The sequence below is a fragment of the Mixophyes fleayi genome, chromosome 10, assembly GCF_038048845.1.
Source record: "Mixophyes fleayi isolate aMixFle1 chromosome 10, aMixFle1.hap1, whole genome shotgun sequence".
Classification (NCBI taxonomy): Eukaryota; Metazoa; Chordata; class Amphibia; order Anura; family Limnodynastidae; genus Mixophyes; species Mixophyes fleayi.
In genome coordinates, this window is record NC_134411.1 from 18,342,110 (window position 1) to 18,355,554 (window position 13,445).

A 13,445-nucleotide genomic window follows, 5' to 3' on the forward strand; every position below is an offset into this window, starting at 1 on the left:
CCCTCTGTACTGTGTTGTCCTATTGGCTTGACCTGGATTGCCATGACCACCACTACTACACTGATAACTGTCCTGGAGAACCGTGACCTGAACATCCTTAGCAGTAAAGTCCAAACCTCCTTGCAGGGGTCCCTGGTGAATCCCGGTGGTGTGTTTGACTCAGCGCCTCCTGCTAGTATTTCCATACAATTCATGAATCTGACAATAAATCACTTATATCACCTCTTGGTTGACCTATAATTTCGGATGTAGGTTCTCTCTCATATAATTTGTCTTCTTATGTCAATACTTTTTTACAATCTTATGTGTCTTCCTTAAAATCCTATATGAAAGATACCACACATTTTTTACGACTTATTCTATCATATTGAATGGAAACCATCACATCATTTGATCACGTTTGATGTTCATTCACCCTATAGCAATATTCCCCATCAATTGGGACTAGACAGTATAAATTTCTTTCTTGCTTCCTTGGTAAATATGTAAACTTTTCAGAAGAGAAAAGACTATTTATTTTGAACTCTGCGCTTCTAAATAAAAGAAACAATCATTTTATTTTTGATGATTATTATTTACAGGTACTTGGCACAGCGATGGGCACTAGGTTTGTTCAAGTTTTGCCAATCTCTACATGGGCGATTTTGAAAGCTGCTACATTTGGGATGGCAACCTTGGGGAGAACCTAGTACTCTATAGATGCTATAAAAATGATTTATTCTTGATTTGGGATGGGGATGTGAAGTCTATTGAGAATTTGTTGTTTCATATGACTAACAACATATTTAATTTCACTTTCACACATCTTTTTACCACTTTAAATTTTCGGGATATTACATACCTGTGCTTTTAAAAAACAGTAGATAGTACTAACTATTGATTATTACTATTTGAAATTTGAACTATTTGAATGTTGATAGCAGCCATCATTGTTCATGGTTGAAGAATATTATTACGACATTATGATTATTATTATTATTATTATTATTATTTTCTTAATTTTATATTTATCTTTATTTTTTAGATTTTTTATTATTTACTTTCATTCCATTTTCTTTTATCTATTGTTTTTTTTTCACATACACATGGACCTATGTCTGAATTCTTAAGGATATTATTATATAAATTTTTTATGGTTTATGCTTTTTTTAAAAAAAACATCATCTGATACAAAGGATAATGTTGTTGAATAAGTTTAGCAAAATTATATTAAGTTTTCTACATATTATTAAAATGAGAGAATATGGTTTAATAAGGTTATATATAAATTATGGTAAATAAGAGGTTGAGCTATTGGTTTAGATTAGTTTAAATATTTCCACCTTAGACTACTAAAATACCTCTCATGATTCCATGGGGAAAAGCATAAGTTGTTGTTGCGCTCGGCCAATTACCGCCGCCTCTCCTCCACTCTGATTACCTCTTCCCATTCCAGAATCCAGGACTTTTCCTGTGCAGCCCCCTTCCACTGGAATGACCTCCCCTGCTCCATCCGCCTCTCTCCTACTCTGTGCTCCTTCAAACGTGCACTCAAAACTCACCTCTTTCTCAAAGCCTACCAACCATCCACTTAACCCCCATCTCCTCCGCTCTTTCTCCCCTCTCTCCCATTGCCTCAACTGGCTCCTCTTGTGCCTGGTCTGTTTAACCTTCCCTAAGGATGTAAGCTCGCATGAGCAGGGCCCTCTTCCCTCCTGTCTCCTTACCTGTTCTTCTGCTCCGTGCTTATTGCATCAGCCTGCCTAGAATTTCTGAAGTATTGGTACATTTTGTTTATTGTTCTGTACTGTTATACCCTGTATAGTCTACTGTTTGTACTGTGTACGGCGCTGCGGAAGCCTTGTGGCGCCTATCAAATAAAGGATAATAATAATAATAATAATAATTTTGGTTGCTACGCTTCATGACACTGTTACCCTGACTTTGATCTTTTTGTTACTACTGCACTACATGCAGTAAAACTAATGAGGAACCAGTGTGTGTAAGGACACAGAGATGTTGGTGATTACAATACTGATTCAATATAACATTGCATTATATGATGGAAGAATAAGGAGAAGTTCTATTACTTGCCCGATTGAGACCCACTGTCTTGTTTCTGCTCAAATGTGAGCAATATTTAGTGTGGTGAGGAAGTTCTATAACTTCAGCAGCAGAACTCTTTCTTTTTCCACAAACCGTCGAGCACTAAGATCCGTTGCTTTACCTCTGATTCGTCCCATGTGCAGACGTTCGGTCTTGGATAGACGGGGATCCACAGCACCTTTCTTGTTAGAATTGCTCTACTGATGCAAAATCTTTAAGGATTTTCTTTGTCAGTTTTTACCTGATAGAGTATGTACCCTTTATGGCAGCTGACATTTTTTTTATAGCAATGTGCACTTAGAGTCTTTGTATATAAAGATTATAACCTTTTATTGTTTGCTTATTGGTATAAATATTTTAAATGTATGTCATTGTTAGTTTTAACCATTTTTCTCATTTATAATTTGTAACAGGATTTGACACTCATTTTATTTCCAATGTGATATAAACTGCATGCGTACCTCTGTACAAAGATTCTGAAAGAAATCATTAAAATATCAGAGATCCCAGATCAAACCTTACATTGGGTTTCCTTCATCTAAATCTTCCCTTCATTCATCTCTGACCTCATCACAAGATACACTTCTGCTCACTCTCTTCAATCTGCCTCTGACCTATGCCTCTCCTCCTGGCTGAAAATCACCTCTCACTCCCTCCTCCAAGACTTCTCCCGTGCTGCTCCCTACCTATAAATCACCCTACCTTCCTTGACCAGAGTAACCCTCAACAATCAATCTTTCTCCTGATCTCCCAAAACCCATTTCTTTATTATAACCTACCCTACCCAGACCTGGTACTACTCCCTTTGCATGTTCTACCAGATACAGTTACGCATTCACTCCACGTCCCACTAGCTCCTATTGTCTCAGCTTTGCCCTCTCTCTCTAGACTGTAGGCTCTCATGAGCAGAACTCACTCTACCCTCTGTCTCATGTTTGCACCACCTTCATTCACCTTGTATGTATGTTGTTACTTTGTAGGATATGTTCTCTTCATTTGCGGCGCTACAAAGTTTTATGGCACCTTACAAATAAACAATTATTAGGAACAGTTCCGGCAATAAATTTGTAGTCACTACTATGGGCGGTGTCACATGGGTGTAGTGAATGCTAGTGCCTTTCCAGCTACTCAGTTGCTCCCATAGTGACCGGTTGAAGGAAATACTCCTTCCCTGTCACACAAAGATACACTCCTGCTTAAATATTAAAGTGCTTCTTCCCTTCAGTGAATCCCCCTGATATTGCATGCTACACAGTTTTTCCCAGTGCACCAACTTTTCTATTGTAAAGCACTGGCAAAATCCGCTACTACATGCACAGCTTAAGGGGGTGTGAACACACAGATCAATTCAAAGCCACAAGCATAGCTGGAAGCTTCCTATTGGCTATTTCAGATGAAGCAACTGTTGCAGATACTATATATTGTCCCTCATGTGACAGGAAAGAACGCTCACCCTGTTCTTGAATGTGTCACCAAAGTAATAAATGAGCACCATGAATACTGCGCTTTTGTTGTCAAAAAAGCTCCAGCATTAAAATTTAATTTGAGCTGTTTGTTTCACCGAAACTGAAAAACCTTAATAAAAGACTTTTGCTGTATTAAAAAAGCAACAACCCAAAAAAGTTAATTTGTGACAACACCCTAAGGTACTTCAGTTATTGCAACATACATCGACAGAAATTGAAATAGAAATAGCTGTAACTGCAGGCTATGTGTACATACTGCATGCTTAAACTAAAACAATTGAAATTATCGGTACATTTTGAATGATGCGCAACAGAAGATAGAAAAAGCTTTTTCTGTTTCTCTCTACCTACTCCCCACCTGATTCACATAATATTGTCACTGCATATTAATAGTCCATGGTGTTATATAGCAAGAACATCATATGTTATGCTATACCATTCAGCCTGCAAATAAATTATGCATTGTGTCAGTGTATGCATATTTGTATTGTTATTTTATAGCACTGGCTTAGAGAAAAAAAAAAGATGTTTGTTGGAAAGTAATAATAATGATAAAAAAAAAGTATTTCGCCCCCTAAGCGTTGTTCTTCAAGAAAGATGCGTTAGAATGCTACACAATTCTTCATTTGCATATATTGCACAATGCTTCATTTTAATTTTAGATTAAAAAACAGATAACCATCTGGTACAATATCCTTGTTCTTTTGTCCTTCATTTACCCCAAAGGTAATGTAAGAAAGAAATGTGTCACTGGGTTTGTCACCATTAAATCTACAAACATGTTTTCTGTCTATAATACATTTTTAATAACAGTGGTGTAGCAGTGACTGTTTTGATAAGACAGCTTACTGTGCATGTTTATGACTTTGTAAATGACAAGGTGCATTTTGAATCAAGCTGCAGCAAGAACCTAAGAACCTGCTTATTTGTTTGATATTTGCTGTTATTGCAGTCTTGCAATTTACTTTCTTCTAATTTAATGGGGGGGGGGATATTTTATTTTAGCACCATATTAAATGTCAACCTTAGCCACTGAGGCATTTCTCACTCCTGTGCAGTGCAGGGGCGAATCTAGAAATCGACAGTACCCGGGGCGATTTAGGAGGGGGGTGCGATTTAGGCCCCGCCCCTTTCTAACATCTTAGGCTGCCGACGGCTGCACAGTATGTGCAGGACCGTCCAGCTGTGACAGGCAGGGACAGTGTGCTGCCTGGCTGCTCTGATTGTCAGATCGCCCCCCCCCCCCCCCGGATCCGCCACTGGTGTAGTGGCGGACTTACCATTGGTGCAGCAGGTGAAGATAATGGGGCCCACTGCACCACTTCCCTCCACCCGGGGCCCACAGCTCTCTAGTTCCACCTCTGCTCCTGTGCTAAGACTTTTTGGCACTTTTTGGGCTGGTCACATTCAAACATCAATATCAGTAATTTGTTTATATAGTACCCATAAAATTATACCTTGGTTTTTTTTCAGAAAACTTGGATTTTCAGGAAATACCATTAGTGTGCTTAGACTTCCTGACGCTGCAAGGAATAGCTACCCAAAATGTTCAAGCAGTGTTTTTTTTTATTAAAATTGCAAGAAAATTAAATAAAAGCAAATGTGTGTGTTTCTTTTCTAACACCACAAATGGATACTTTGGGTCTGAGTCATTAAGGAAAGTAAGGCAAAAAATTGAGTAAATGTTCTCCAGGACAAACCATGTTACAATGCAAGGGGAGCAAATTAGTTTATTTATTTGTACATAAGTTAAATGCTGGCTGTTTTTTCAACTAACACACAAATACTTGATAGCATTATTTTTACACTGAAATTTAAAATTGATCTAGGACATGTCCAATCCCAATAAATCTGTTATCGCATGTTAAATTTACCTCCCCCTCCAATGCAACATGGTTTTGCCCAGGTGCAAAGTTACTCCTTTTTTTATGCGTTGCTCTCCTTAATGAATCAGGCCCTTTGTGTTTCCTGCTTTGGCATTAATCTACCTATCCATCTGCACTTCAAAATGATAATGCATATTTTATTTCTAGCTTGCACTGTTTTGAATAAAATGCATAAAATGTATAGGAATAATATGAGTAGTCCAGCATGGCATACCATTTTGAAAACCAGACAATCACCTCATCAAATGAAGGTAGCCCATAGTTAATTGAAGCCGGGATTGGTGAGATCTAGGTATTTTAACCACTATCTTTGGACTTAATTCTTTCTGTAGTATAGGATGATATTGTTTGGTGATCACCAGACAAGTGCTAGTAAGGGGACATATTATATGAAAGAGGAGACTCACTTCTTTGAAATGAGCATTCCCCATAATCCCTTGGAGTCATGGTGGGAGAGAACTGGGCATTACAACAGCCCTCCTCCATCCCTGGGCTGCTTAATATTGAGTTTATCAAAGTCAGCATGGGGGAAATTGAGGATTGACAAGTGTCCTCCTCTCCGATCCCTCAACTTCTTCATGCTTCCTGGAGTGTAGGTGTTATTGTCTAGTGATAACCAGCCAGTATCTTCTAAGGAGCCACCGTTTGAATGAGTAGACTCCCCTCTTTCAAATGAGTGTGCCTTTGAGTTTCTGGGTTACAGGATGGAACATTTCAGTAAATTTATAGTGACTTTACCCCATCCCATGACTCTTCAGATTTTTTTCTGTAGTGTGCTGAGCGCCACATGCTCTGTGATATCATCATTAGTAGACTCTTCTACCACTGTCAAAAAATACAGTTGGGGGATAAGTAACTATTATATTTACAGATTTGTAGCCCATGAGTGCTTAGGAGGAGTGGGATTTCGTACTTAGCACCTTAAGGAAATATATTGAGGACAAGTCCCACTTATCCTCAGTACTGAAGGAGTAAATATTGAAGGTAAATTAACATAACTTTTATATTATACCGTATTTTCCCATGTATAAGATGCACCTTTTCCCCAAAAATTTGGGGTCTATAAACTGGGTGCATCTTATACAGTGCCAGCGGTATTTACCTATTACCTCCGAGTCCAGAATGATCACTCATGGATGCAGCATGACATTGCTGAAATAGACTCACACATTTCTCTTCTCCTCCCTCGGAGCTGTAAATTACTTGACTGAGAGTTCCGATGAGACAAGTCACGTGACTTGTCTCTTGTGAACAATGCTGTGCAGTAGCGCTGCCTTCCTGTCAGACGCTGGTATTAACAGTGATTAACAGTTTCACATGCACATTTGTAATCTCCTATCAGACGCTGGTAATAACTCGAGTTCAATAACTTTATGTAATCATTTTTTTTTTCAAATTTTGGGACCCAAATTTAAGGTGTGTCTTATACATGGGTGCATCTTATACATGGGGAAATACAGTAGATGCAATTTTGAACCCTTCCTGAAACTGATGGATAACTCCAGCAGTTGTCTAAATGATGATAAATCTCTGTGGCACCCGCTCATCAGCCCCTGCTCTATGTTGTCTATAGGCACAAGCCTGCTCCAAAAGGACAATGGATTGCATCAAGTAACTAAAACAAAAGGCTGCCATCTTTAATGCAGAAGCATATTAAACATCACTGAGGAGTTGCACAGCCATGTAAAGTCACAGGAGAATTTCCACTGCTCACAGAATGTATAGGGCACATTTAATTTCAAAATAATTTACAGTAGTGGATATCTTACTCTTCATAATATACTCATAATGCAACTGCTATGAACATTATACTGTGTAAGGCTTCCGCAACACTATCGATATAATCATTAAAGTACACAGATGGTCTGGTCATAATGTTGACATATTATTATTATACATTGTGTGACTGTCATATTTCATATGTTGTGATGTTATCTGTGAGTTATGGTATATTGAGATATTATGTGTAAATTATGCCAGGTGGGTGAAATGTAACAAATTGGCAATGTGTATCCAATAACTCTTCCGTAGAAGTTAAATGGCAGTCTTTGAGTATAGTTTTTAGTTGGGTGATGTCATAACTTAGATGGTAAAATGTGCATAATTAGTAGAAAAGTTATGCCTACTATTATAATTAGGGTAATATTCTAAGATTGTGTTTGCAGTTGGCTTATGTCCTAATACAATCATTCAGTCAGGCTTGCTCAACATTCTATTCTATTCTAACCAGCAACCTGGCTATTGCTCACACAGTATACGCAACCACAGGAATTCCTGCTAGTCCTGATAGCAATTGAACAACAAATTGTATTGTGTTGTGCTGTATATAGAATAGACGTTACTGTATATTGCATTTCTGTAATGCCAGCATGTCTAAGCAGAGATTTACTAATTTAATATGTTAAATCAAATTGTGAGCCCTTGACAGTATGAAAGGGGTTTAATCCTTTTATTCGAATACATTTCTTGTTAGGAAAATGTAGGTCTTGGGTTTGTTGAACTTCTTAGATAGAAGAAGGCTTTTTCTGTGTCCATAAAAAAAATGTGCAGGTCAGAGCAGTCTGTATGTGTGATCTGATGGTGAGATTGGAAGTTTGAGGCTTCATCCAGTGGGATGCTAGGTTAGTGTTGTGGATTGAAGAAGTCATACTCTGATCTGAGGAATATCAACATCTGGAAACAGCGGTGAATTACTGTTGTCTGGGATTTGGTTATCTTGCTATTATATTGGGACTTTGCCATCGTATAACCATCCTGGGACTTTGCCCTGTTACTTGTGGCCCTAGTATTACCCATCCGGTTAAGAGAACATTGACTGCTAAAAACCATTGCCATTCCATTGCCATACATTGTTACTTATTTAAGTACCGCTGTATCATCATCTGTTGTCAACTTGAGTGATCAAAGTACCCATATACTCACAGTGCACGAAAAAGAAATGCACATAAATCAGGCATACACCCATCTGTACTCAACTACAAGTAGATTTGAATAAACATCTTTTGTTGGATACGGGTGTACATATGCTCTGCATGTACGACACTTTCTGTATTGAGACTGACACAATATACTGCAGGATACGTACACTACATATGTGGAAAATAAATTTCAGGCACAACGCGCGGAAAAAAAAAATATTCAATTAATGTCACCTGTTACGAATATAGTCATTAATTAAAAAAACATTAATCTTTCTTCATTGAAATACATGTATCAGGATGTGATTAATGCCTACTGTTCATAAATGCATTTTTACAGTTGCTTTTGATTGTACATTTTCTAGCATGCGTACACGACTATCATCACTATCACTTGGGACTTACACCTGACCTGTAACAGGTGAAAGTGATATTACAGAAAAACACGTACCAACGCTTGAATCGGATGCTGCTGCATGCGCTCGAGCTTGGCATGCCTTTCTGTACATTGACTACTTGCTTTCTCCCATACCCCTACCTGTTCGCCCATGATATTGTAGGCTGACGCAAGTGTGTTTAAACTCGAAGATGAATTGCATACACTTGCATTCAGAGTGTACAGCCTGCTTCTTGCCATGTGCACAGATTAATTTAATACAAAATACAACACATAGGCATTTGCATTCCTTAACTAGGGCGGCATCAGGGGGCTCCTACCTAAATTATGGGGGCCCAGAAATACCCTCCTCCTCCTCTGTCACCATCATCAAAAAAATTTCAATTTTCAGTATTATACGCACAGTTATTTAAAATTTAATGACATCATATTTATAGTCTATAAGGGTAATGATATTATGCTGAAACATTAAACTAATACAGATTGAAATACAACTATGTTGAGAAGCACCTCTGAAATCCCCAGTTTGGTATAACAGAACAGATTCATAACTAATCCTACACACATTACTTTCTCAGGGAACTTTGGAAACACTACAATATTTACTTAATTTCCAATTCCAATGTACTTATTTGATTTTAAATATGTTCTTTTATTCTAAGCGATAATGTTTTATAACATTGTATTTTTAATATTTTTGTGCAATAAATACACTTTTTAAAGTTTCTGCCTGTGTGACCACTTTTTGTTTCTTATATCATCCATTGTTGGTGAGGTTGTTGTGGGAGTATATTCAAGCAGGCCTGAGAAAATCATAAAGGAACCTTTACAGATCAGCCTGATGTGTACTTCCTAATTGTATGCAGTTTTCTAATCAATTGCTTCATGTAGATGATTTTGGAAAGTATTACAAAATGAGCGGTCTCTTGCTCTATTTGTTCTGAAATATGTGTATGCACATATATATATATATATATATATATATATATATATATATATATATATATATATATACATACATACATAATATATATGGTCCGATGCTCATGAGACTGACAACAATGTGATCAACATGAAGATACCGATGACGAGGATTACGATGAAGAGTATACAACTACATACGTTAATGTAGATCTGCACCATTTCTGATAAGTGTTGTAGCCGGCATGTGAGACAATGGAAGACAAGTCGGCGTGTGTTAAGCACGTCATTCCTCCTGATGACAGCGTGATTGGCATTTTTAAGGCGGCAATGGCTGGACCCGGCACCACAACACCTTATAGAGGCGTGGGGTCCAACCATTGCCACCTTAAAAATGGCAATCGCACTGTCATCAGGAGGAATGACGTGCTTAACACACGTATACTCTTCACCGTAATCCTCATCATCGGTATCTTCATGTCAATCACATATATATGTATATATGTGTGTGTATATGTGTATGTCTATAGATTGTAAGCTTGCGAGCAGGGTACTCTTACCTCTCTGTCTGTATGTATTACCCAGTATTGTCTTATTAATGTTTATTCCCAATTGTAAAGCGCTACGGAATTTGCTGGCGCTATATAACTAAATGTTGATGATGATGATGTGTATATATGTATCTCTATATGTGTGTGTGTGTATATATATATATATATATATATATATATATATATATATATATATATATTTTTATATATATATACATTCTAAAGCTACTAAGAACTGAATGGATTGATAGGAGGCAATAAAACATTTTATTCCTATATTTTAAAACCTGATGGCGGCACTGTCACAGTTGCTGTCTAGAAAGTTTTATATGCAGGCAACACAAAATAAATTGTCTGTTTATTTACAACAGAATTTATAGGCAAACACTGCTTTAAACAATATTCATTTTTCACACATTTGCCTCAATTCCACCCAGTTTTCTAACTCTGCATCAATTGTTAACAGCTTATAAATAAAATGACACATAAATATACAATGCTGAAGAACTATCAATGAATAAAACATGCATTATATTCAAACAGTATATTCCTGACAGCGCGGCATCAATGTATGTATGTTTTCCCTGAAGATGATGTGTGTATTATTTGAAATACCAATGCTTTAAGATGTTTCCTTCTGAAAGTACAAATCACTTTAATAGACTTTTCTAGAGAAAGAGGGAGACATGATTTTGAGCCACCATCTGTGAGTTCATAATTAGTTAATTAAATAGCACATTACAAATGGCTATACATGTTTATGAGTTACACAGTCATTTGCATTACAGACCAATGAATGGCTAATTCTGTTTGTCTCCTGACATCGGGCACATCTGAGGTTTTTTCTTCCAATTGTCTTTTACAGGCACAACAACTAACAGATCTGGAGCAAAAGTTAACCGTGGCAAAAAAAGAAATGGAAATAGCGTCTCTTGATAATGTAAGGGCTTGTTATTGTACATTATGTTATTTGCATATTTATTTGCTAATGGTAATAATGTAAGTGTAGAAAAATCGTTATTCTTATACAGATTGAACCTTTAATGATAAATATTCTTTGGAGGATAAATGAGATTATTTTATAACAAGTAATACCTTAAATCAAGTTAAAATGTACTTGCAAACTTTGTTAAGATGAGGAATAGAGCCATTAGTGGTGCTGTGAGTGGCACTCCACTGCAACCCAGATATGCCACCTAGAGAAACTAGGGTGGGAAAAACAGTTGACTGTCCAGTATGTATGATTTCTGGAGTGGAACTTTGGGCAATTATTGAGTTTGAACAAACTCCAACCCAACTGTTATGATGAAACAGAGACTTGGCTGTCAGCTGATGTACTACGCTAGTCTATAAGTGTAATCAAAGCCTCCTGGCCAGGAATTGTTGGCAGAGAGAGTTCATGCATTATACTGATTTTCCTAAGTACGGATGGCTTCTTTAAAAATACAGTGCTACGTTCATAAATGTGCTGTAACTCAAGCAACAAGCTAAATGCTTTCTTAGATTGTCTAAAAAGCACTAAAAAATGTAAATTGTGATCTGGGGCCTGATTCATTAAGGATCTTAACTTAAGAAACTTCTTATTTAAGTCTCCTGGACAAAACCATGTCACAATGCAAGGGGAGCAAATTAGTATTCTGTTTTGCACATAAGTTAAATACTGACTGTTTTTTCATGTAGCACACAAATACTTGATAGCTTATTTGTATACTGAAATTTAAAGTTGATATTTGTGTGCTACATGAAAAAACAGTCAGTATTTAACTTATGTGCAAAACAGAATACTAATTTGCACCCCTTGCATTAAAACATGGTTTTGTCCAGGAGACTTAAATAAGAAGTTTCTTAAGTTAAGATCCTTAATGAATCAGGCCCCTGGTTACTTCAAATCTGTGCCCAATGCACTGTTGTGATTAAAACAGCCCCATTGTTTTTTAGTGTATTAAAATTACCTTTAATGAACACACTGGGCCTGATTCATTAAGAAAAGTAAAGCTGATCTAGGATCTAGGACCTGCCCAACCCCAACTATTAATCTGTGACTGTCCACACATTTTAAATGTACCTTCCCCATGCAATGCATCATGGTTTTGCCAAGGTGCAAAGTTACTCCTTTTTTTGCTTTCCTTTCCTTAATGAAGCAGGCCCACTATCTCAGTTATATATAAATAAATCATTGATAATAAAGAAAATAAGTTTGATGCCTATGGGATTTTCCTGGAAAGAAAGAAATACATAATTTCCATGCATTTTATACTATCAATTGCTATCATTTATGTTTGACGTCTACAATGAAATATAACAAAAAATCTAAACCAATACTATATAGTCAAAACAATGGAATACACCTAGAACTTCAGAAATACTTAGTATACAAAAAAAATCAAATAAATGTATATGTAGACACCCTCAGAATAAAGCTGCGAGTCTGCTCCTCTGAAAAGGAACTCCACTCCTCACAATGCACAAAATCTCATAAATACAGGGAGAGCGTCAGGCAGCAAGGGGTCAATAGTTCATTTTGACTATGGCAGAAGTCTAAATAAATCAAATAGGCTCCCGATATATGCTAAAATGATTTAGTAAACAAAATACAGTTATACAATCTTAACATCAAAGTTGTTAAGATTATATAACTGTTTTATTTAAATAAATCATTTTAGCATATATATCGGGACTCTATTTGCTTTACTTAGACTTCTGCCATAGACATAATGAACTATTGACCCCTTGCTACCTGGTGCTCTCCCTGTATTTATAAGAAGACTAAACCAATATTTTTTAGATAAGGGGGATTAAATATGTTCTGCTCACCAATGTGCAATAAATTCACTAGCTTTAAAAATGTATTATAATTAAAGCCCCAAACTTTCAATAAAGTACATATTTTTATATTATTGTTGACTACTGCTAAACAAACAATAACTGACCTATGTATTGTGCTTTCCCCAGGAATCACAATTGAAAGCTCTGAAAGAAACAGTGCAACTCTGCCTATCTTCAGTTTTACACAATCATCCACCTGCTGCAAATATCATCTCATCAAAACGAAGAGAGACGCCGACGTCTTCAAGAGAGACTTTTGAGAATTCTAACACAGAGGTACTTTTTTATAATTTTTCTATAGCTATTAAAACATACATTGTAAACTCGCCAACATGTGGCTCCAGAGACAGTTGACCAGAGCTTTTTTCCTATGACTGATGTAGGAAGTATTGTAA

The 13,445-nt window shown here is 36.7% G+C and overlaps 1 protein-coding gene across 2 annotated transcripts in view; it reads left to right on the forward strand.

Annotated features, from left to right (window-relative positions):
* Positions 1–13,445, forward strand: part of LUZP2 (leucine zipper protein 2) — a 462,788-nt gene that overhangs the window by 366,409 nt on the left and 82,934 nt on the right. For both annotated transcript variants that reach the window (XM_075188001.1, XM_075188002.1), the window contains exons 8-9: positions 11,090–11,164; positions 13,177–13,326. In XM_075188001.1, coding sequence (XP_075044102.1) covers positions 11,090–11,164; positions 13,177–13,326 — 225 coding nt within the window. The remainder of the gene's footprint in view (positions 1–11,089; positions 11,165–13,176; positions 13,327–13,445) is intronic.